Genomic DNA, 22,677 nt, shown 5'->3' with positions numbered 1-22,677 from the left:
ACTGCCGTGGCCTAGCTTCAATCCCCAGGTCAGGGAACTAAAATCCTGCAAGTGGCGTGGCATGGCCAAAAGTAAATAAGTAAAATAGTAAATAAATGTGGGGCCTGCAGGCTGGGATATTCTGCAACCTTGTTGTTATTCAGTGGCTCAGTGATGCCCGACTCTTTGCATCTCCATAGACTGCAGCACGCCAGGCTCCTCTGTCCTTCACTGTCTCCCGGAGTTTGCTCAAATTCATGTCCACTGAGTTGGTGATGCTACCTAGCCTCTAACCTCGGTTACCCTCTGACCTCATTAAGACAGATGGATAAAGGAGAAAACAGCCTGAAGGAGCACCAACCGTTTTTAAGCTCAAATTAGGCCACTGCCCTCAAACTGTGACCAACAACCCAAACAAGTGGCCACCGCGCAGGTCAAAAGGGACCGACCTGAGGCCCCTCACCGTGAAACCATCCGGGGCAGGGCTTGAGCTGCGCTGTGCCGGGGCGTGTGTCCGGCGGTCTCCCCTTAAGACCTGAGAAAGACCCTGGTGCTGGGCGCCCCCTTCGATGCTGGCCAACGGTCCGCTCGGGAGCCAGCGCCTCCGCCAGGCCCAGCTGCCAGCTCCCCGTCCTGGTGGCGCTCATGTGGTGGGTCTCCCATGAAAGGAGAGCGCCATTTGCAGGAGTTCCTGCCCCAGTTCCTGCTGCTTCCCTCCGGGGCCGAACTCCGAAGACAGCTCCCGAAAGGTGACGCCCACGCGCCGGGCCCTGACGTCTCGCCGGTGGATGGCGTGCTTCCACTGGTGCCGCGCGCCTCCCCTGAGCACCACCAGGGAGCGGCGGGGCAAGGCGACTGCCACCTCGACCTCCTGGCACGGGACGGACCGGCTGGGGGCCATCGCGCCGTCCGCCAGGGCCTCCGGGAAGCCGGATGGGGCCAGGCAGAGCAGCAGGCTGCCGGGCGCCTCCCGGGACATGGATAGCACGGTGGGGGACAGCAGGTTGAGGCTCACCAGCCTCTCCCCCCACAGCCAGGCGTCGTCCAGGTGGGGGTCTATGGCCGAGCCCCGCTCCGGGCAGTAGTCCAGGTTGCACTGCTCCACGGGCCGGAAGTCCTCCAGGATGGGGTACAGGCCCATCCGCCGCACCACCTCCCGGCTGAAGCTGGGGAGGCCTCGGAAGCCGGCCATCTTTAGCTTCTGCTTCCGGAAATTGACTTTGGGGCCGTAGTCCTGGAGGATGAAGACGAAAAGGAAGCAGGGGGCTGGCTGAGTTTACGGAAATGGCATCACACGGCAGGGCGGAAGAATCCAATCACAGAGACCAAGACAAGCCACGATGTCTGACTTCGTGGATCTGACATTTTGGCAGGCGACAGACACCACAGACATAAATACAAACAGCAGCACCAGGTGGCGGTAAATGCCGAGGATAAAAAAGCAGGGGCAGCGGATGCGAAGTGGCGGAGGACGTCTCCGCCCAGGCACCTCAGGAAGCAGAGCTAGAGCCCCGTGTGTGGGTGGTGGCCCCCCGACGCGGTGGCCAGGAGTCAGGGCCTGGGGAGGAGGAGTAGCCAGGCAGGGCAGGTGGGAGGGCGGCCCGCCCAAGGCCGTGTTACCCAGCTGGTCAACACTGGGCACAGCTGGGCTTCAAGACCACAAGGGAGGAGAGCTCCCCAAGCACCCAACAGAGGTTCCACTTCTGGCCTCACTGAAGAGAATGGAAACACATGTCCACATAGAAACCTGTACCCGAATGTTCACAGCAGCACTACTGAAAAAAGTCAAACAGTGGGGACCTCCCTGGTGGTCCAGTGGCTAAGACTCCGAGCTCCCAATGCAGGGGGCCCCGGGTTCTATCCCTGGTCAGGGAACTAGATCCCACATGGCCTAACTAAGAGTTCATATGCTGCAACTAAGACTCGGTACAGGCAAAAAAAAAAGAAAGTGGAAACAACCCGTGTCCACCAGCCGGTGAATGATGAACAGAGAGTGGTCTATCCATACAACGGAATAATGCCGAGTCACAAAAAGCAGTGAAGTCCTGATACAGGGTGCAAAGCGATGAACCCTGAGAACGTGCTCGGTGAAAGATGCTGGACACAGAGGCTCATACCCCAGTTATACGAATGTCCAGAACAGGCCAACCCACAAAGACAGAGAGCAGGTAAGTGGTTGCTGGGGGATAAGGGAATGCAAACTGACTGGCAATGGGTGTGTGGTTGCCCTGGGGTGATGAGAATGTTCCAGAAATAGACAGTGGTGATGGCTGCACAACACTGTGGCTACACTGAAAATCAAAGCACTGAATCATATACTTGAAATGGGGGATCTTACAGTAGGTGACTTCCATCTAAAAGGAAAAAAAAAAAAACACGAGAGAGGAGCCCTGCAGCTCAGATCTGAGGGGTGAAAGGGGAGCATGAATACACACTCCTGCTCCCTGGGGTCCCCTCCAGTGGAGGGTAGCCCCACCTGGTGGTAGAGTCAGGCCAGCTGGCTCCTTCAGGTCACCCCGACCCGTCGGCAGCAGCTGGCAGAAGGGCCACAGGCAGAAAGAGAAGCCGGAGCCTGAGGAATCCCTGGGAGGCTGGGGCGACTGCTGTGGGGAGAGCAGCCGCGGAGACACGGCTGGGCTGGCGGCCAGCAGAGGGCCTTTCAGGGCCCGGGAAGGCCTGTGTTCGTGCTGAGATGAGAGCCCCGGAGGGCCTGCAGCAGAGCGGCGACCCTGACCAGATGGTGGGATCACTTCCTACTGAGACCAGCTGAGGAGGGGCGGTGGCTGCGCAGGGAGTGTGGGAGGCAGGTGGGAGCAGTGGCCAGGGGTGAATGTTCTCAGATTCAGGACGTGTTTTAAAAGAGTGAAGAGCTGACAAGAGTCACCAGTGAAAGACAGAGAGGACTATGGAAAGATCCAGGGTTTCTGGTCTGAGTAGGTGGAAGGTGGAATGTGCCAGCTCAGCTCAAGGTTGACAAACAGGAGAAGCTAGGGCTGGAGATACGAGCACGTGAGCCCTGGAATTGTGGGGCTGGGCCTCGCTGAGATCAGCTAGGGATGTCTGGAGAGGGAGGAGAGGCCTGAGCCTGAGAACCAGCCGCTGGGTTTAGGGGTGGGGGTCGGCGATGAGGCAGTTTCAGAGTGGGTTAAGGGCAAGCAGGAGGAGAGGAGATGAATAGAACAGCTGCCTCTTTTGAGAAGTTCTGCTGCAGAGATGAGAAATGCACCTTCCTGGGAGGCTGGTGGGAGAGAGCCGACCTTGAGAGAAGGGAGCTGGACAAGGGCTTCTGGGAAGCAGCAACCAGCCCGAGGCTGGAGAGGGGCTCGGAGGGAAGTGGGGCACAGGAGAAAAGGGAACCTCGGTAGATCCGTCTGTTTTCTCGGAGAGGCCAGGTCATCACTGGACAAGGAGGAGGGAGCTAGGACTGGAAGGACAGCAGTAAAGCCAATGACCTGGGGAGGTCAGCACGGCTCTGAGCACGAAGGGCCCGGCTCAGGATGGAGAGCCAGAGCCTGGGGGACCACCTGGGGGTGGGCGTGGGGGCTGGACCCGACCAGGGCTGTGGGTGAGCAGAAGGAGTATGACAAAGTGAGAGGAGAAAGGGTGAGGGACACCTGAGGAAGTGCCTGTACTAACTGGCTGGGGGGGCGGGGGGAGTTGGGGGGGTGGGCGTGGGCAGGGAACGTAGAAAGGGGGCCGATGACTGTCTGGAGGGGGCGAGGATTGCTGGAGATGAGAACAGAGGAGACAGGAGTGGACCCAAGGAAAACGGGCTGTGATCCTAACAAAGGGAAGGTTCAGGGTTTGGAGGCCAAAGTGTTGGTAGGAACAGACGTAAGGAGATTCATAACTGACAGGGAGAACTGCCGACGGGAGTGGCGGCATCTGGCAGCACTCCACAGGGCTTCCCCGGGGGCTCAGTGGTAAAGAATCCGCCTGCTAATGCAGGAAACACAGGTTCGACCCCTGATCCAGGAGGATCCCACATGCCTCAGAGCAATGAAGCCAGAACTATTGAGCCTAGTGCTCTAGAACCCAGGAGCCGAAAGTACTGAAGCGCCTAGAGCAACAAGAGAAGCCACTGTAATAAGAAGCCCTCGCACCACAACTTGGGAGTAGCTCCTGCCTGCTGCAATTAAGAAAAAAGCCTACACAGCAATGAAAACCCGGCACAGCCAAAAATAAATAAAATAATTAATTAGTTAAAGAAAGAAGCACTCCATGAGAGTCACTGGCACCAGGCCAGCTGGGGAGAGGGCAGAGAGAGCTGGGTGGCCGTCCGCTTCTGAGCCCCAACTCACAGGAAGGTAAACAGGCCATGCTCTGGGCCCTTCCCCAGCACGCCCTATTCAGCAGCCCTGCCCTCCCGCACCCCTAGGTCAGCTTGTCCGCTAATGGCTCTGGGGGGTGGCTGCAGAGGCAGGCATGGAAAAGGAGGGAAGATCGGGGGCTCCAGGGTCAGGGGCTTGGCAGGCTCTGCGACCTGACTGCCCTCTCTGGCCGGCCGGCCTGGCCCTCCTTCCCCAGCCCTGCTCTGGCTCCGCCTACCTGCTTCCTCCGCCCAGACTGGGACAGCTTCCAGGGGTCGCGGTCCATCAGCTGCACCATCTCGGCTTCTTCCTCCGGGGTCACGAAGTCCTCGATCAGGGTCACGCCCGGGAAGGGGAAGGCCCAGCCTTCAAAGTCAGACTCCTCGGCCCCCACAGCCCAGCCGGTGTCGGGGTAGTAAATGAACCGGTGTGTTTTCTGCAAAAGAAAGACAGGGGTATCAGAGCCTCTGGACCCCTGGCTCACACTGCACATGTGCCCTAAGAAGCTGCCCCACCCAGTGGTGCACCCTCCTCGGCAGCACTTTGTGAAGCAGCTGGCATCTACCGGGAGGTGGGACCCCTGCCCAGCCCCTGCCTTGCTGACTTTCTCCTCTGTAAAAGGGAAGAGAGTACACAGGACCAGTCTGTCGTCTTCCACCTTGCAGGTGAGGTGACTGAGGCTCAGCCAAGTTAAGGAACTAGCCCAAGGCTGCAGCCTCCGAGGCCACACTGCTCCCGTGTCGCCGTGTGCACTGTCTGTCCCCCCCAGGCTAGTGAGGCCTGTGTGAAGGCCGACGGCCCTGACGGGGAGCATCTCCCCGTCCCGGGAAATCTGCTCCTCTAAAGCGGAGGCCTCGGGCTGCCCAGGGGGTGAGCACACATGCTGGGAGACCGAGGGAGAAGCTCTATCCAGCCGCAGTGGGGGTGTCGCATGGAAAAAGAACAGAGGACTTCCCAGGTGGCTCGGTAGTAAAGAATCCGCTTGCTCATCTTTTAATTTCATGGCTGCAGTCACCATCCACAATGATTTGGAGCCCCCCAAAATAAAGTCTGTTACTGTTTCCATTGTTTCTCCATCTATTTGCCATGAAATGATGGGACCAGATGCCATGATCGTAGTTTTCTGAGTGTTGAGTTTTAAGCCAACTTTTTCACTTTCCTCTATCACTTTCATCAAGAGGCTCTTTAGTTCCTCTTCACTTTCTGCAATAAGGGTGGTGTCATCTGCATATCTGAGGTTATTGACATTTCTCCTGGCAATCTTGATTCCAGCTTGTGCTTCATCCAGCCCAGCATTTTGCATGATGTATTCTGCATATAAGTTAAATAAGCAGAGTGACCGTATACAGCCTTGATGTACTCCTTTCTGGATTTGGAACCAGTCTGTTGTTTCAAGTCCAGTTTTAACTGTTGCTTCTTGACCTGCATACAGATTTCTCAGGAGGTAGATCAGGTGGTCTGGTATTCCCATCTCTAAGAATTTTTCTGGAGTTGAGCTGGAGTCCAGAAAAATAAATGACCCAATCAAAAAATGGGCCAAAGAACTAAACAGACATTTCTCCAAGGAAGACATACAGATGGCAAAAAAAAAAAAAACACACGAAAAGATGCTCAACATCACTCATTATCAGAGAAATGCAAATCAAAACCACAATGAGGTACCATTACATGCCAATCAGGATGGCTGCTATCCAAAAGTCTACAAGCAATAAATGCTGGAGAGGGTGTGGAGAAAAGGGAACCCTCTTACACTGTTGGTGGGAATGCAAATTAGTACAGCCACTATGGAAAACAGTGTGGAGATTTCTTAAAAAGCTGGAAATAGAACTGCCATATGACCCAGCAATACCACTTCTGGGCATACACACTGAGGAAACCAGATCTGAAAGAGACACGTGCACCCCAATGTTCATTGCAGCACTGTTTATAATAGCCAGGACATGGAAGCAACCTAGATGCCCATCAGCAGATGAATGGATGAGGAAGCTGTGGTACATATACACCATGGAATATTACTCAGCCATTAAAAAGAATTCATTTGAACCAGTTCTAATGAGATGGATGAAACTGGAGCCCATTATACAGAGCGAAGTAAGCCAGAAAGATAAAGACCATTACAGTATACTAACACATATGTATGGAATTTAGAAAGATGGTAACAATAACCCTGTATGCAAAACAGAAAAAGAGACTCAGATGTATAGAACAGACTTGTGGACTCTGGGAGAAGGCGAGGGTGGGATGTTTCAAGAGAACAGCATCGAAATATGTATATTATCTAGGGTGAAACAGATCACCTGCCCAGGTTGGGTGCATGAGACAAGTGCTCGGGCCTGGTGCACTGGGAAGACCCAGAGGGATCGGGTGGAGAGGGAGGTGGGAGGGGGGACCGGGATGGGGAATACATGTAAATCCATGGCTAATTCATTTCAATGTATGACAAATACCACTGCAATGATGTAAAGTAATTAGCCTCCAACTAATAAAAATAAATGGAAAAAAAAAAAAGAATCCGCTTGCTGACACAGGAGACGTGAGTTCAATCTCTGATCCCAGAAGATGCCACACACGGTGGGAGCAGCTAAGCCGGTGCGCCACAACTACTGAGCCGGTGCTCTAGAGCCTGGGAGCAGAAACTAGTGAGGCCCGCGCGCCCTAGAGCCCGTGCTCCGCAACAAGAGAGTAGCCCCTGCTCGCCGCAACTAGAGAAAAGCCCACACAGCAATGAAGACTCAGGAGAGCTGAAAATAATATAAAAAATGAATAAAAAAGAACAGCAGAACTTGCCAGTCAACTAGAGGAGTACCAGACTGACAACCTCCTGCGGCAGGGCCTCCGGCCAGTGACCCAACACAAGCCTGGCCAGTTACCAGGCAGTCTTTGCTCTGGAGCTTCCGGTTGGGTGAGCCAAGACTTCCTCACATCCACACAGCAGTCAGAGGTGCTCCCTGCCCAGTGCCCCCGCCTCCTCCCTGTTTATGTTTTACAGGCACTGCCAGCACACCTGACTCTGAACAACCACATCTCCCTCCTGGCACCTCACTCGGGACACACAGAAAATAAGGACTCCTCCTGTACATTTCACTTGTTCCTCAGGCATCAGGTTGGGAAGACGCTACCTGCTGCAGTGCCTGGAACCTCCGCACCCTCGGCCATGAGCACAAGTTCAGACCTCTAGTGAGGTCTGAAAAACTTTTTTTTTTTTTTTTTAAAGAAAGTAATTGTATGGCTGATTCATGTCAATGTATGGCAAAAACCATACAATATTGTAAAGTAATTAGCCTCCAACTAATAAAAATAAATGGAAAAAAAAAAGAAAGTAATTGTGGTGAAATATATACAACCATGTATATTTTATACATAAGACTGATCCTCAACCATATTTTAAGTGCACAGTTCAGTGTTGAGTATATCACACGGTCGTGCAACCAATTTCCGGAACTTTTTCATCTAGCAAAAGTCTACCTGTTAACTTAAGAGAAGGAACTTGCGGTTGCCGGGGCTGGGGGTTGGGGGGTAGGGGGTAAGGATGGGGTAGAGGGATAGTTAGGGAGTTTGGGATGGACATGTACATGCTGCTACATTTAAAACTAATGAGGTCCTCCTGTATAGCACAGGGAACTCTGCTCAATGTTATGTGGCAGCCTGGATGGGAGGGGAGTTTGGGGGAGAATGGATACATGTATATGCATAACTGAGTCCTTTCTCTCTCCACCTCAAACTATCACAACACTGTTAATCAGCTATACTCCAATACAAAATAAAAAGTTAAGAAAAAAAGAGAGAAAGTCTGTCCGTTAAACACCACATCCGCTCTCCTTTTCCCCTAGTCGCTGGATCCACCACTCTCCTTCCTGTCTCGGTGACTCTGACTACTTTAGATGCTCTTCCTGAGTGGAATCATACAGTATGCCTGTGACTGCGTTATTTCACTCAGCATAACGTTTTCGGGTTCATTCGTGTTGTAGCAAGTGCCAGACTTTCCTTTCTTCTTTTCTCAGACTGAATAATAGTCCATTGTATGGATGGGCCGCATTTTGTTCATCCTTTCATCTCTCCATGGACACCTGGGTTGCTTCTATGTTTTAACTATTCTGAGTAACTCTGCTATGAACATGAGTGTACAGAAATCTCTTCAAGACACTGCTTTCAATTCTTTTGGGTCCATATCCAGAAGTGGGATTGCTGGGTCATATGGCAGCTCTACTTTTAATTTTCTGAGGAACTGCCACTGTTTTTCACAGGACCTTCTGAGCGTCTATCAGGGACACCGTGACAGTTTCTTCACTGGCTTCCCAGCCCCCTTTCCTTCTTATCCACTCCTTCCCCTCAGAGGAACTTTCGAAGGTTCACATGTGATTTTACCTTTAAAACCCTCAGGAGCTCACCACGGCCCTCAAGAGGAGCCCAGCCTGCCTTCCGTGGTCAGGCCCCACCGGCCTCATCTCCCTTACCTGACGCATCACCACCTTCCCCAGGCCTCGGCCCAAACAGTTCCCCAGCTGGAAGACCCTTGCTCTGCTCAAAAGCTCTGAGTCCTTCTTTGTTAATTCGTAGGATTAGGGAATCTCATTTCCGTCCAATGCCTTCTGGGACCCTTTGCTCTCTTCTAGTCGTCTTCCCACGGGCCGGTGAGGTTCCCAGCCCGACCAGGGGCGGGGGGCAGTGGCTACGTCTGCTATCACACTACCCCCAAGTTCCATAGGTGAGCCGCGGCCGGACTGCACCGACGTCCCAGCCCCTTCTTCACTCCAAACCCACTCCTCAAATCCCTCATCGCTTCACCTCGCAACGCCCCAATCTTCAGGGCCGCTGACAAGGTCTCATCCGGAACCTGTCTTCAGGGCCAACTTGGGCCTCAGTTTCCCCACACGAAGGAGTTGTGGGCGCAGCCCCTCTCCCATCCCTCACCTGCGACGGGTGCTGCCAGGGCGGGTCACCTCCGCGCTGCCGCTCGCAGATCAGACAGGTCCTGATGCCCTTGCAGCCGCATTCCCGAAGGACCTCGGGAGGCGCCACCGCCGCAGCCGCCATGGAGGCGTCACGGCAGCTAGGGCGCAGGTGCGGGGCCGCGGAGGCCGCTGGGAATGGTAGTCCGCGCGCAGGGCGCCAGGTTCGCGGGGCCGCTTCCTTCCGGTGGTCGCCGCCGCGGACGGATTCGCGCGGCGCCACCTCCTGGACTGAGGCAGACGCTGGCGCCTGCATCGGATACGCGTTCTGCATCGCGGGAGCCCGCCGCTTTCGCGCCTTCTCGCCATGGCCCCCCTCTCGACGCGGCTGCTGATCCAACGGGGGCGACCCAAGAGCGACCGGCTGGGGAAGATCCGGAGCTTGGAGTAAGGGCCGGGGCCACACTGCCCGCCACCGGGGCCTGGGTCGACGGGCAATCGGAAAGCAAGCCTGGGATCCTTTTTCTCTCCCTTCCCGGCCCCGTTATCACCTCGTCTTTAAACAGTCGGGCGAAACGCGGTTCTCTCGTTATGAGATGGGTCGGGGCGGGTTGGGGAGGATTCTGGAGCGGCGTTGCCCTAGAAGAGGGCCTGGGCTGCTAGGGAGACAGTCTTGCAGAAAGAATATGGAGCAACCTGTTGAGAGAGTTACAGGGGAGCTCAGAGAGCCCCCCCTAGAGGATCAGGAAAAAGCCTCTTGGAGGTAGCCAGCTGCTTCAAGTTCTAAAGTAGTTATAAATGGAGGGGATGTTGGGGATCAACTGCACAGGCAACAAGAAATATCAAGAGAAAAGCCGTCGGAGGCACCTGGGCTGCCGTGGGTGTGGGGTGGAAGTCGGTGGGCCTGCCCCCTGAGCCCACCCTGTTTGCGCCTCCCCCCAGCCTGTCAGGGCTGAATCTGCTCTCAGAGGACCTGGACATCAAGCTCCTGAGTCGCTTGAAGCAGCTACAAGAGCTGGACCTCTCCGACAACCAACTGGAAACGCTGCCCGCCGACCTGGGCCTTCCCCACCTGCAGGTCCTCCACTGCGCCAACAACCAGCTGAGCGACATCACCCCCCTCTGCCAGTTCCGGCAACTTGAGGAGCTCGGCCTGGAGGGCAACCCCTTCCTGACAGTAAGCAGCAGCCCCAGGCACTCGATGGGCTGGGGCTCAGCCACAGATTGCGCGCAACCCCGAGCCACTCTTCCCTCATCCCTCAGGTCAGTGACAGCCTGAAAGTCACCTTCCTCCTGCCCGAGCTCCGTAAGTTCAACGGCAAGGATGCTTCCACCACTCGCTCCAAGGCGGAGAACCTGAACCGGGAGCTAACCACCAGGGTAAGGAGCTAGGAGGTGTCCCTGGTACTTGGAAGCCTTGAGGAGTGAGTGGCAGAATGGGGTATTTGGAGGACACCGAGAGGGGCTGCAGCGGCCCTCAGACCCTACCCTGACCCAGGGCTCTGAGCTTGGCTGTGGTGCTTGGCCTCTTGTTCTTGTGCAGGCAGGAGACGTTGAGACGCTTTCACGGTGATGCTACATTGGGCCAGCTTTTTCCTTCAGGGGCTGTGTCTCTCTGTGGCTTGCTTGGGTTTGTGGAGCGTGCAGCCGAGAAGGCTGTGGTTCCTGGAGGCTTCCCAGAGGCGATGAGTGCGACACCTCTGATCGTTAGAGACAGAGGCGCCATGGAAGATCCAGGAGAGCTGGGCTGGCCTGAGCCTGAACCTGGTCCCTCTTGTGCCAGGTCGCAGCTCACTGGAAGAAGTTCATGGCCGCACTGAGCCCAGAGGAGCAGGCAGAGGCCCAGGCAGACTTTGTGGAGTCGGCTGTCATGAGCATCCGCTACGGGCCCCTGTCCCTCAGCGAATTCACCCAGTGGCGGGTATGCCCTCACGCTGCTGTGCTTCCAGGCGGCTCTCCCAGCTCCTTCCTCCCTGGCACCCACAGCCTGAGCCGCCCTGGACGTTTCTGACCACAAGAGGACGTGGGGAATAGGGCAGGTCAGGGAAGGTGGCCCTGGGGGCTGGAAAGAACCTTTTGCAGCTGACTGGCTGTCTGGAAGGGGCTGGAGGCCCCGGGACTGTGCCCAGCTTCCTGACGGCCTGCTCCCACCCAGGTGCGAATGATCTCTGAGGAGCTGGTGGCCTCTGGTGGACCCCACATGCGTGAGGCAGACACACCAGAGGGGCGCCACAAAGCCACAGCTACCCAGGAGCCCAGGGTGAGTGGTTCCGTGGGGCTCTCGGGCTCCGTGGGCCTGCCTTGGCCCTTCTTGCCTCAGGAGGCCTTAGGGAAGCGGGGGTCCTTGAGATGTGCCCAGGAGATGGGCTCCTGTGCTTGAGTGAGTTTCCTCTGACCCTGGTACCCCTTGCCTCCCATACCCCGGGAGGGTGAAGTTCAGTCTGTGACAGGGTGGAGGCAAGCCCCGGGCAGATGGGTGTCCAGTCACCACACCTCAGCCTGCCCCTGCCCCCTCCTCCACAGGCCAGGCCAGTGGCCTTGAGGCGGCCAGGTGACACCCCACTCAGCCTCTCCCCCGAGAAGCGGGTGTGCACCTCCCCGTTGGGCCCGGTGGAGGGCAGCCTTGTGGGCTCTGACAGTGGCCAGGTGAGCCCGCGTGGTGGCAGGGAGGTACAAGGCGGGAGAAGGGCTGGCCAGCCATGACCGCCCTCTGTCCCCACCCCTGTCCTGCAGCTGGAGCCCCTGCACTTCCTGCAATGCCACAGCAAGAACAACAGCCCCAGCGACCTGAAAACCCAGCTCTGGGCCTGCGCCTTCGAGCCGGCCTGGGACGAGGGTACACCCTTGGGGGGCAGGCCAGCCGAGGGCCACGGGGCAGGGGCCCTGGGAATGCCACCTGTAGGGGCTATCTGGGAGGGTGGGGAGCAGGGAGGGACAGAGTGCTTACAGTGTCATTAAGGTCAGGAGGAGCGACTGCCATGGACAACTGAAAATGTTTTCACCAGATTGACCTCCCAAACAGGGCAGGCAGGGGCCACATCCCAGACCGTGGCCACATGTGGCGGGGAGGCCGTGTGTGTGATCGACTGCCAGACGGGCCTTGTGCTGCACAAGTACAAGGTGCCTGGTGAGGTAAGTGCCAGCACCTGGCTCTGCAGGGTGGTGGGCAGAGCCGTGGCTGCTGGGGACAGGAGTGCCGAGGTCGAGGGGCCAGACTCTGTCACCGGCTCACCAGGTGGCCTTTGTCTTCAGTGCTGGCCCGCGGTTCCCAGGTAGCTCTGCCCCTCGGTGACTGCTCCCCTCCCCGCCCCAGGAGTTCTTCTCCGTGGCCTGGACCGCCCTGACGGTGGTCACACAGGCCGGCCACAAGAAGCGCTGGAACGTGTTGGCAGCCGCGGGCCTGCGTGGGCTGGTCCGGCTGCTGCACGTGCAGGCCGGCTTCTGCTGTGGGCTCATCCGGGGCCACAAGAAGGCCATCGCCACCCTCTGCTTCAGCCCCACCCATGAGACCCACCTCTTCAGTAAGACCCTCTCCTCCCAAACCTCCCAGGGCTCCCCCGGTACCTGTGTCCTGGAGCCTGGCACCCCAGGGCTCCTCCCCAGGGTGGTGCGGAGTGCCTCTAGCTGGCAGGCCTCACACCAGTTGCCAAGGTCAGCTCAGACTGCAGCAGGAAGCGCAAGGCTTCAGGGACAGCTTACCTGGCTTCGGGTTCTGTCTTGTTCCCCCAACCTGCCCTGCGGCCTTGGAGGTTTCTCAAAGCCAGGGCGGTGTCTGATCTGGGTGGGTACCCCCAGCTCTCTGGGTGTGGTGAGGTGGTATCTGAGCCGTAGCTGCCTGGTGTGGGGCACATTCGGTTCAAGCAGGATAAGGACGGGGCCCGGGAGTCCTGTCTCCCAGCCTCGGGAACCCAGTCTCCACCGGGATGCGGCCTACAGGAGGGAGCGGGGCCTTCTCAGGGCCACCTCTCTCCTTCCCGTCCCCTCGCTAGCGGCCTCCTACGACAAGCGCATCATCCTCTGGGACATTGGGACACCCAACCAGGACTATGAATTCCAGGCCAGGTGACGCTGCGAGGCAGGATGGCCCGGGATGGGGGGTGGGCACACCCGAGTCTGTGGCCTCACATCCTGCCTTCTCTCACATGCTGGCAGCCACCTGCTCACACTGGATACCACCTCCACCCCGCTGCGCCTCTGCCCTGTTGCCCCCTGCCCGGATGCCTACCTGCTGGCTGGCTGCGAGAGTGGCTGCTGCTGCTGGGACGTGCGGCTGGACCAGCCCCAGAAGAGGAGGTGAGTGCGGGCAGGGGGTGCCCCGAAAGCCCGTCCTCAGAGCCGAGCAGCTGCAGGTCCAAGGCTCTGACCCCAGGCACAGCTGCCAGGGGCAGTGCCTGCACCATGCCCCCTGCTGGGCAGCCCCCGAGGCAGTTTCCAGGGCCCTCTTCGCAGAGCTAGCCCATCCGCACCTCCTGCTCATCTCTCGAGGAAAGATCACATCTCGCAGCACCCCAGGCTGAGATTACCTCATCACTGCCCGGGTCCTGCCACTCGCCAGCTGTGGGACTTTCCCTTGTCCAGCATGATTTCCTCATCTGCGAAGTGGGGACAGTAACTCACACCCCAGGGCTAGCTGAGGGCAAGGGGGATGGTGTCTGGGCTGGGACGAGGCCCCGGGAAGACTAGATTGAGGCTTGTGGCTCCTGGACACTGGGAGGAGGCAGTGCTCGGCAGGGAAGCCCTGCCCTTGACGGTCCCAGAGCCTGGGGGAGGAGACAGGTGTTAAAACCACACAAGGCGTGATTGACGTCAGCGACGAATAAGGCGCTTCGAGAGGAGCAGGGAGGCTCGGGACTCTGAGGTGACCAGTGGCAGATGGACAGGTCCTCAGGCCTGTGTTCTTCACAAGCCCCAAGGGTCAGGTGGGCAGACGGAGGGAGGGTCTTCTCACAGAGGGAAGCGCAAAGGCCAGGGGCAGGGGGAGCTGGCTGACCAGGGAGGTCTGGCCACAGGTTGGAAAACTGGAGGGAAGGCAAGGGCGAGGTTGCCTGGGCCCGGGGAGACCAGGCCTGTGGGCCCTGGTGATGTACTGAATTTTAACCTGAGTGCAGGGATAGTCTGGGGAGAATTTGAGGGCAGGTGGCTGGGGAAAACTGCAGCGACATCTCGGCACAGACCAGCTGCCACCGGGCAGTGGTCCAGCCAGCTGTTGGTAGCAGTCCCTGCCTCCTCCCTCCCTGCCCACCCACGTCTGCCTCCTCCCCAAGTCCTGTGACGTCTTCTCTGCATCTCAGATGTGTCTGCCTCTTGGGCTTGGTATTTGGCTGCCTTTTGTGGATCTCGGACTCTGCTGGGAGCCTCTCCAAGCAGTGTGACCCCACACTCAGTCGCCACTCTGCACACTGCCCTCGGCGTCAAGAGCAAACCCCTGCCCCTTGGCCAGCAAACTGCTCACCTCATTCAGCCCGAGGCACGGCCGGGCTTCAGAGCCCTTCCTGGCGGCGCCCCCACCCCACCCCCACCCGCTGGCTCCCCCTTCTAGGGCCTGGATGGACCAGGGGTCCCAAGGAAGTGCCCGGCAGGGATCTGAATGCCCAGCTTTGATGTGTGACTCTTCCTGCAGCCTTCTAGGCTGACTAGCATCTTCCGCTGCCCCGCAGGGTGTGTGAAGTCGAGTTCATCTTCTCCGAGGACTCTGAGGCATCGGGACAGAGGGTGGACGGGCTGGCGTTCGTGAACGAGGATGTCGTGGGTGAGTGAGCCCAGCTCTGGGGACAGTCTGGCTTCTTGGGACGCCGCTGGGCCCTGGCCAGGCCTTCTGTGGTGAGTTCTCTGTGGGCAGGGGTTTAGGTCCAAGGGCTTCTGAGGGGGCCCTCACTGTGGACCAGGAAGTGTCTGGAGAAGGGGCCCCCCCAACAGGCATAGCTTTTCCTTCTCCCGTCAGCCTCCAAGGGGAGCACCCCGGGCACCATCTGCCTGTGGAGCTGGAGCCAGACATGGCAGGGCCGGGGCAGCCAGCCCACGGTGGCCGTGGTGGTCCTGGCTCTGCTGCAGTGGTCGCCCACCATCCTGGCCTACTTCTCCCTCAGCACCTGTCCTGGTGAGTGGCCCCCTTTCCCCCCCACCGCCCCCTGAGTTCTGCCCCACCTAAGACTCCATCCCTGTCCCGACAGACAAGGGGCTTGTGCTCTGCGGGGACGAGCAGGGCAGCGTGTGGATCTACGACGTCAGGCCCCTCCTGGCGCAGTGCTCCCCGCCGCAAGTCGCCGTGCAGGCCCCCACGCAGGTAGGCACGCAGGGGGCCGGTGCTGTCCGGGGGCCCTGCTCAGGAAGCAGCTGCTCAGAGCTCCCTCTTCCCCCCAGATCCTTAAGTGGCCCCAGCCCCAGGCGCTGGGCCAGATGGTGACCAAGACGATGGTGAACACAGTGGTGGCCAACCCCACCTTTACCTACCTCACGGCGCTGACCGACTCCAACATCGTCGCCATCTGGAGGAGGTGCGAGCCCTGAGTGTGGGCCGCCTTGTCACAGGGCCCAAGGACACAGCCTAACTTATTCAGTTTTGGGGGTAGTGACGGGGTCTTTGTATCTGAGGTTGTTGTTTTTATTAAACGTTACTTTGTAAGAGAAGCCTGGAGAGAGATCTCTGTGGGCCCCATCCCTGTGCTGAGGGAGGCAGGCCGGCTGGCCCTGCAGCTGAGACTTCCAGAGCAGAGACTCCTGGAAGCACATGGGTTTTCAGTTCCCTTCTGCTTGAGACAGCGTCTGGCAGCCCCAGGTTCCCAGGGTTTGTTCAGAATGAGTTAGCTCCTGCCACCCTCTCAAGACACACATCGGGTCTGTGGGCCAGACCACTCTGAAATGAGGCCCCCAAGTGGCGTCAGAACAGGTCCACTACCTCCACTGAGCTGACGGTCCGTTTGCTGTGAGGTCATCTCTGCTCAGCCCATAGCTGCGTTGTTTCTGGCCACGCTTTATTAGAAAGATAAAACAGACTCTCTGTATACAGGACGCATTCGTGTCGGGGGGCGGGGGGCGCTCACTGGAGTCTACACGGAGGCCTGCAGCCGGAGGAGGCGCTCTCGCCCACCTGGAGAAGGGCTGGGAGCGGCCAGCTACTCGATGCCTTCCTGCTTGTCCTTGATGGCCACCTGCAGGGGAGCGAAGGTGTGGGAGAGTCAGCCCCAGGCTCCCTGACCGAGGGCCGCCAGGAAACCGCCCCCGTGCCCTTTCCCAGAGTGCAGCCGTGAGCCGAACAGAAGCAGCAAGCAGGCCCCAAACATTCTGGGTGCTAGGCAGGCGCCTCAGGGGCCCCGGAACCAGCCCCACCCATGTGGACTCCCCCACAGCTCAGGTCCTGTTGCCTGGGGCAGGAGGGAGTCCAGGAGGAGAGGTGCCTCCTGGTGACTCAGGAAGCCGTGGCTCTTTCCCACTCTCAATTATGTTTAGACTTTAAACACCCCCGAATAAACAAGTGTGGCCACGCCCATTTAGACTTCTCGAAGATGGAACCCCCAGGGTATAGTGAGCTGCACCCTAGACAGGCCAACCACAGGGGGCCAGCACCGCAGGGAAGAGGCTTGGAGGGCCAGCCCCAGGCAGCGGGCCCCTCGCTCCCACAGGGAGGCCGGGGCACCAGGGGAGGGCCCACCCCCGGATGCAGAGCGCAGGTCCCAGGCCTCAGCTCTGTAAACCCTCAGTCCACACTTGCTGGATGCTGTGGCAGACGTCCCTGCTGTCATCATCCCCTACCCCCCAGTAAGTCAGAGACAACCCCCCAGGGGCCGTCCTGGGTGAGGGCGTACAGGGTGGTGTCTGTGGGGACCCCACCCCCTCAACAGCCCCTCACCCGGAAGCGCTCTTCCAGCAGGGACAGTTCACTGATGAGGTCGGTGATGGCGTTGGTGAAGGCCTCCTGGGGGCTGTAATCCGGCGTGGTCTGCACCCGGATGATGATCTTGTGCTCCAAGGGGTGTGGGACTTTGTAGCCAGCAAACAGCACCTGTGGGTCCTTGAGCAGCTGCCTGAGACACAGGGATGGGCGCGGTGAGGGGGGCAGGGTGCTGAGCCGAGTGCACTTGGGGCTCTGGCCCCCTTGGGCCTTCTAACCAAAGGGCTCCCTGCTGGCTTGTGGCCTGAAAGCACACGCAGCTACTCCCGACCTTGAAGAGTCTGTGTTGTGTGGTGGTGTCACACACCCCACTGCAGCCCCTGCAAAAATCTCCGAGTTAAACAGACACTTGAAGACGACACAGCCCGTGGGGACTCCTCCCATACACACACCTACGTGCAAGAGAGTCATCAGCCGTTCCTAGTGAACAGCCACCTCTTCCCTCAGGGGATGTCCGGGAGCCTGCAAAAGCCCCAGAGAAACCTCCCAAGACAGGAAAAATCCAGCCTGCGTCCAGTAAACCAGAAAAAAAAAAAAAAAAAAAAAAGCCCCATTCCCAGTCCCCAAAGAGCATCTGGCAGAGTAAATAAAGGCAGCAGGTGAAGAAGGCCCTAGGCTCTGAGCACTTAATGAACCAGAAACGGAAATCCTCTGGGCAACGCGGGCTGGCAGCTGCCATCCGCGCACATGGGGTCCTGCTCCATGAGGCTGTGGGGAGTGAAGCCTGTGCCCTGGGCCCCGGGAGGCTTCCTCCTGCGAGGCTCTGTCAAGTGTGAGCACTGGGGAGCTCCCCTGGTGGCTCAGCAGTAAAGAACTGCCTGCCAATGCCAGAGACGTGGATTCAATCCCTGGGTCAGGAAGACCACACATGCGAGTAAGCAGGTAACTAAGCCCATGCGCCACAACTATGGAGCCAGTGCTCAGGGCCCAGGAGCCACAGCGCCCGAGCCCACGTGCGCGGCCACTGAAGCCCGGGCTGCCTATGCTCTGCAACGAGAGAAGCCACTGCAGTGAGGAGCCCTCAAACCGCAACGAGAGAGCAGCCTGAGCAGCAGTGAAGACCCAGCACAGCCAAAAATAAATAAAGGATGCACACCGAGGGAGGGGTGCGGCCTGCCACAGGAGGGGACACTGGGCTCACACGGGCGGGGGGCCGCAGCAGGACCTGCGTGCACCTGGGTGCACCCCTGGCGTGGGGCTGGGCGGGAGTCATCCGGACAGAAGGTGGGCAACCCTGCCCCCTAACTCACACCAGGGGATAAACAGGCTCCTCCTGTCCACAGCCTCAAACATGCATACCTGGGAAAGGCTTGGTTTCACTGACAGCATGTTTCAGTAGTGAAAGGACAAGTTCCTGGGCCAGAGTGGCAATCCCACTGCTGTCCACCTACTGGGCCAAGACTTCACTGGTGCAAATACCAGGCGTCAGGTAACCACCAGGACACCGGATGACCACAGAGTCCCTCTCCCACCTCCTTCCCTTATTCTACTAACTGACAATCTCTGGCACATACGTCTTGGAATGCCAGGTGTCACTGATGTCACTACATATGACAGGATGGGCGGCCAACCCTGAAGGCGTCTCGTGAGCACAGAACCTCAAGTGGGCCTCCTTTTCTGTGGCTCACTGTGCATTTACTTTCTTTAGTCAGATAACTGAGCCAACACAGAGAAATGGCTGCAAGACCAGATATGGGGTCACCATCATTTGGAAGAAAAGGTACTGGGATCTGTGAATTCCCACAGCCAGCTCTGGAGCTCAAAGAGTCTGGAGAATGTCTTCTGGAACTTATGCTTGGCCTCTCAAAAAGCCCATCAAACGTAACTCCCCGGACTTCTTTGGTCGTCCTGTGGCTAAGACTTCACGCTCCCCACATAGGGGGCGCAGGTTCGATCCCTGACTGGGGAGCTGGAGTCCACATGCCCCGACTAAGAGTTCACAGGCAGCGACTAAAGATCCTGTGTGCCGAGACTAAGACCCGGTGTGGCCAAGTAAATAAATAGTTAAAAAAACACAACCCCCAAAAGCCACTGACTTGGAACTTACGATTTAATGATGTTTCCTAGTGTGTGGTCCTCCTTGTTGATGGTGAACAAACAGGCATTGGGCACTTTGGTGTCCTTGTTAATGGTGATCCTAGTAAGAGGCAGAGGCAACAGATTGGGGGCGGGGGCTTTCCTCCCTGGAGTCTAAAACCCTCTCCTCCAAGGCAAGCTTAGGCCCTACCTCTTCCTGAGAGCCTTGCCCCATCTCTTCATCCCATACACACCTCTCTGACTCAGAGAAGCCCAAACCCAGCCACACCTGGTACTGTGGGACCCTCACCAACTCTGAATTATCCCTTCTTCTCAGAGCAGAGCTTCTCAACTTTGGCACCACTGATATTTTAGGCCAGAAGATTTTTTTGTAGGGAGCTGTCTGGTACACTGTAGGGTATTAGCAGTAGCCCTGGCCTTCACCCACTAGAAACCATAAATGTCTGCAGACATTGCCAAAGTCCCCTAGCGGGACAAAGTGGTCCCCCAGGTTGAGAACCACTGCTCTCAAGGGAGACTGAAGTGGCTGGCAAGGGGCTACGGGCTAGACTGCAGAGCCTTGCAGTTAAGACCAGGCAGTTAAGAGAAAGAAAAGCCAGCATTTAAGATGGTCTTTTGCGGGGACTTCCCTGGCAGTCCAGTGGTCAAGAGACCACGCTTCCACAACAGGGGGTGCGGGTTCCATCCCTGGTTGGGCAAGATTCCCCATGCCACCGCAGCGTGGAGAAAAAGCAAAACAAAGCAAAAAGATGGTCTTCTTTGTGCTGAATCCTAGACTAAGCACTTCACATAAATTACTTAATTTAACCTCCCCAAAGAGAAAATCCTGTGATTTAATACACTAATAAGCCCACTTCCCAGACGAGGAAAGTGGTTCTCAGGCAGATTAAGTCACTTGCCCAAAGACACAGAGTTTTTAAATGGGGCATCCCACGCAGGCTATCTGAGCACTGGACTGCACTTCTCTTCACCAGCAGACAATAAGGAGTCACTGGAGATTTTACACCGGCGAATGAAGATCCGGTGTGAGTCTGACAGCCGTCAAACTGTCCTCTGGATGCAGCAAAGAGGATAACGGTGCCGAGTGGGAAGACTGTGGAGCCAGAAACCCTGGGTTCGAATACAGATTGGCCAATTTCTGTGCGCTTGGAGGAATTACTTAATCATTCTGAGCCTTGGTTTCCTCGTCAAGAAAATGGGGCGGCTCACCACCACCCAGGACTGTCTTACACGGGTGTGGAGCACTCGGCGAGTAGACACTTGAGCAAAACTTGCTTCTGTCTCCCGGCAGAGGACAGGCAGAGAAGCCCCAGAATCTAAGGACGCAGACGGTCGAGGGCCCGCGACCCTCCCCCAGCCCCTGACCCAGGCTGGTTCCACTTACTTCTTCTCGCCCTCGAAGAGCAAGAACGACTCGAAGGCGGGAGGGGCGTTCATCCTAGCGTCGCGGCCACCTCCAAAACCGCTGCAGCAGCCACCACCGCCTCCAGAGCCCTACTAAGCGACCACTTCCGGGTTAGCGGCTGCTTCCGGATTACGCCGGCAGTGCCAAACCCGTGTGAGGATCGGCTCGTTGCCCCCTATCGGTCTGGAGGATCCTGCGCAGGCGTGAGAAAAGCCTGCCAGAGGGAGGCTGGTGGCTCTGCGCATGCGTGAGTCCAGAAGCTCCTCTCCGCTCACCTGCGGGTCCTGGCGCGCTTTGGCGCTGGGTGGGAACGCTGAGGGGTGCTCTTTCGGTTCTCAGATATCCTCGTTTAAGCTAAGCGGGAAGCCTGCGGTGTACTTCCCTCCGCTCTCTTTGCCCCTCTATCCCTCTTTGGAAATGTGCCCTTGGAGTACACAGCAACAGGCTCTTGAATGGAGGAGGAAGCCTTGTGGTAGTAAGCAGGTGTGACCAGAAGGGATGGAAGAAACCTCCCCTGGGCTAGACTGTTGTGTATGAAAAAAACCCCGTGCCCACGCGAAGGGCTCAAGACCCCTGGCCGGGTTGTCAACTGACTTTCCAGGTGGGCTTGTAGCCTAGTGAGTTTCTTATTAGGGGAGGGAGGGCTAGGGAGGAAGCAGGTGTAAACAGGTGGGGACCAAAAAAAATAATGTCTGCCATTTCAGTAAACAAAGAGCAGTTGCCCACTATCAAGTTACCAGCCCCTGACAGTGCGCCCCGAGGAGAGTTCAGGATGGAGAAAAACAGGATGCTGGCCCTAGATAGTTAGGATGCATATCTAGAAATCATTTCAGTGAGCCAACATTCTTGCATCTTCCCAGGAAAAGCACTGAAATCCTTGAGTGTCTTTTGTGATTAGGAGTAATCTTCTGATACTCGACTACATGTGTTATGTTTTTCAGCAAAAACAAAACAAAACAAAAAAGCTTCTATATATCCTGTCTCGTAATTTTACCTCTTTGGAACAGTTCCTCACAGCGATCTGAAAGGCTGTCTCCCAGGCTATCGTCCTCAGTAGGATCCCCAATAAAACAGAACTCATTTGGGAATTCCATGGCTATCCAGTGGTCAGGATTTAGCACTGTCACTGCTGAGGCCCAATTCAATCCCCAGTTGGGGAAGTAGTATCCTACAAGCCACGTGGCGCAGCAAAAAAAAAACAAAAAACATAACTTCCAACTTCTGGGTTGTGTATTTTTGTTTTGAGTCAACACAGTTGAGAGGAACTCGAAAGGATAAGGGTATGAGTCGGTTCTGGTTGGTTGATATTTTGCAGATTACAGCTTAGAATAAAAGTCCTACCTGAGCAGTCAAAGCAACAGGGGCCAGGGTCTCAGATTAACTACTGGAGCTGTAACAGCTCCCTAGCTGCTTCTTCAGGTCTGGGCCACAGCTGTGGAGCCCCCAAGGAAATCTGGAGCTTCCCTCACCACTTCCTGGGAAGGACTATTTCCTACTTGAGCTTGAGACCTGCGGTGAGAAAATGTCATATGCTGGAGGCCCACACCAACCTGACTCTCTGGGCCAAGAGAGTCTTTTTGTTGTTGTTGTTGCCAAGAGAGTCTTTTAGGTTGTGACTGTTTTTTAAGTCGACAGTTTCATTGGAATATGCTGTCCCCACTGGTTTCCTCATTGCCTGTGGCTGCTTTTGTGCCACACGAATAACTGTGACCAAAACCTGCATGCCTGGGCCTTTGGAGGAAAAATCTGGCAATCCCTAGTCTTGGGGAATGAACCCATGTTTGACTTTGATATTTATTATTCAATTAGAGCCCAGACACTGAAGTTACTTATTAAAGGTTTCCATCCCATACAAAACAAAACTTCATCCACCAGTTTTAATATCACCATCTTATTCTAACATTTCCCAGCTTCTCAAAATAGTCTATGAACCAGCTTTGCTCAACACTCCTTTCCTCCTTGAAGTGTAATAAATCTTTGTTACATGTTCATTCTATATTTGTCTGAGTCATTTTTTAACGTATTTGAAAATTATATTTTGACAGAAATTTCCCAAGAGGAAGTCGGTGGGAATTTGCCCAGATTTCCTATGGGATCAGCTCAGAGGATGAAGAAACGCACATACCATATGAGCTAGGCCCACTCAGGGCTTCCCAGGGTGTCTGCTTT

General features: G+C 56.7%; 3 protein-coding genes across 6 annotated transcripts; 1 reads left to right on the top strand and 2 right to left on the bottom strand.

The window, feature by feature from the left end:
- Window positions 1-325: 325 nt before the first annotated feature.
- Window positions 326-9,364, bottom strand: ALKBH4 (alkB homolog 4, lysine demethylase). Of its 2 annotated transcripts, none has more exons than XM_070460268.1 (3): window positions 9,201-9,364; window positions 4,528-4,725; window positions 326-1,213 (listed from the first exon to the last, which is right to left on the bottom strand). In XM_070460268.1, exons 1-3 carry the CDS (start codon window positions 9,321-9,323, stop codon window positions 623-625), a joined length of 912 nt encoding a protein of 303 aa, XP_070316369.1. In that variant the 5' UTR covers window positions 9,324-9,364; the 3' UTR covers window positions 326-622. The 2 variants fall into 2 exon arrangements, with proteins under 2 accessions (XP_070316369.1, XP_070316370.1); XM_070460269.1 differs by lacking the exon at window positions 9,201-9,364 and adding an exon at window positions 8,744-9,095.
- A 67-nt stretch (window positions 9,365-9,431) lies between these two features.
- LRWD1 (leucine rich repeats and WD repeat domain containing 1) lies at window positions 9,432-15,805 on the top strand. 3 transcript variants are annotated; one of them, XM_020868943.2, is made up of 15 exons: window positions 9,433-9,625; window positions 10,121-10,355; window positions 10,442-10,558; window positions 10,962-11,099; window positions 11,334-11,438; window positions 11,702-11,824; window positions 11,912-12,014; window positions 12,201-12,310; window positions 12,492-12,699; window positions 13,168-13,240; window positions 13,331-13,471; window positions 14,836-14,927; window positions 15,120-15,275; window positions 15,349-15,461; window positions 15,539-15,805. In XM_020868943.2, the coding sequence occupies exons 1-15, from the start codon at window positions 9,546-9,548 to the stop codon at window positions 15,683-15,685; spliced, it is 1,941 nt and encodes a 646-aa protein (XP_020724602.1). In that variant the 5' UTR covers window positions 9,433-9,545; the 3' UTR covers window positions 15,686-15,805. The 3 variants fall into 3 exon arrangements, with proteins under 3 accessions (XP_070316367.1, XP_020724602.1, XP_020724617.1); XM_070460266.1 differs by lacking the exon at window positions 10,962-11,099 and having other exon boundaries at window positions 9,432-9,625; XM_020868958.2 differs by lacking the exon at window positions 11,702-11,824.
- A 323-nt stretch (window positions 15,806-16,128) lies between these two features.
- POLR2J (RNA polymerase II subunit J) lies at window positions 16,129-20,631 on the bottom strand. The gene is made up of 4 exons (XM_020868961.2): window positions 20,488-20,631; window positions 19,114-19,203; window positions 17,025-17,199; window positions 16,129-16,326 (listed from the first exon to the last, which is right to left on the bottom strand). The coding sequence occupies exons 1-4, from the start codon at window positions 20,538-20,540 to the stop codon at window positions 16,291-16,293; spliced, it is 354 nt and encodes a 117-aa protein (XP_020724620.1). The 5' UTR covers window positions 20,541-20,631; the 3' UTR covers window positions 16,129-16,290.
- Between the last annotated feature and the right edge of the window lie 2,046 nt (window positions 20,632-22,677).

This window comes from Odocoileus virginianus, chromosome 33 (assembly GCF_023699985.2).
Source record: "Odocoileus virginianus isolate 20LAN1187 ecotype Illinois chromosome 33, Ovbor_1.2, whole genome shotgun sequence".
Lineage (NCBI taxonomy): Eukaryota > Metazoa > Chordata > Mammalia > Artiodactyla > Cervidae > Odocoileus > Odocoileus virginianus.
This window is presented reverse-complemented; position numbering and strand designations above follow the sequence as displayed.

What these genes read in the sequence shown, in the direction of transcription:
- ALKBH4 (XM_070460268.1), bottom strand. Translation starts at nt 9,323, where the DNA reads ATGGCGGCTGCGGCGGTGGCGCCTCCCGAGGTCCTTCGGGAATGCGGC. An exon ending in CCTGGCAGCACCCGTCGCAG is followed by an intron (nt 4,726 to 9,200) that starts GTGAGGGATGGG and finishes TTTCTTTTGCAG; the next exon opens with AAAACACACCGGTTCATTTA. An exon ending in AGTCTGGGCGGAGGAAGCAG is followed by an intron (nt 1,214 to 4,527) that starts GTAGGCGGAGCC and finishes TTCATCCTCCAG; the next exon opens with GACTACGGCCCCAAAGTCAA.
- LRWD1 (XM_020868943.2), top strand. Translation starts at nt 9,546, where the DNA reads ATGGCCCCCCTCTCGACGCGGCTGCTGATCCAACGGGGGCGACCCAAG. An exon ending in GACCAGCCCCAGAAGAGGAG is followed by an intron (nt 13,472 to 14,835) that starts GTGAGTGCGGGC and finishes GCTGCCCCGCAG; the next exon opens with GGTGTGTGAAGTCGAGTTCA. An exon ending in CTCCCTCAGCACCTGTCCTG is followed by an intron (nt 15,276 to 15,348) that starts GTGAGTGGCCCC and finishes CTGTCCCGACAG; the next exon opens with ACAAGGGGCTTGTGCTCTGC.
- POLR2J (XM_020868961.2), bottom strand. Translation starts at nt 20,540, where the DNA reads ATGAACGCCCCTCCCGCCTTCGAGTCGTTCTTGCTCTTCGAGGGCGAG. An exon ending in CTCTTCGAGGGCGAGAAGAA is followed by an intron (nt 19,204 to 20,487) that starts GTAAGTGGAACC and finishes GCCTCTTACTAG; the next exon opens with GATCACCATTAACAAGGACA. An exon ending in TGCTGGAAGAGCGCTTCCGG is followed by an intron (nt 16,327 to 17,024) that starts GTGAGGGGCTGT and finishes GCTCCCCTGCAG; the next exon opens with GTGGCCATCAAGGACAAGCA.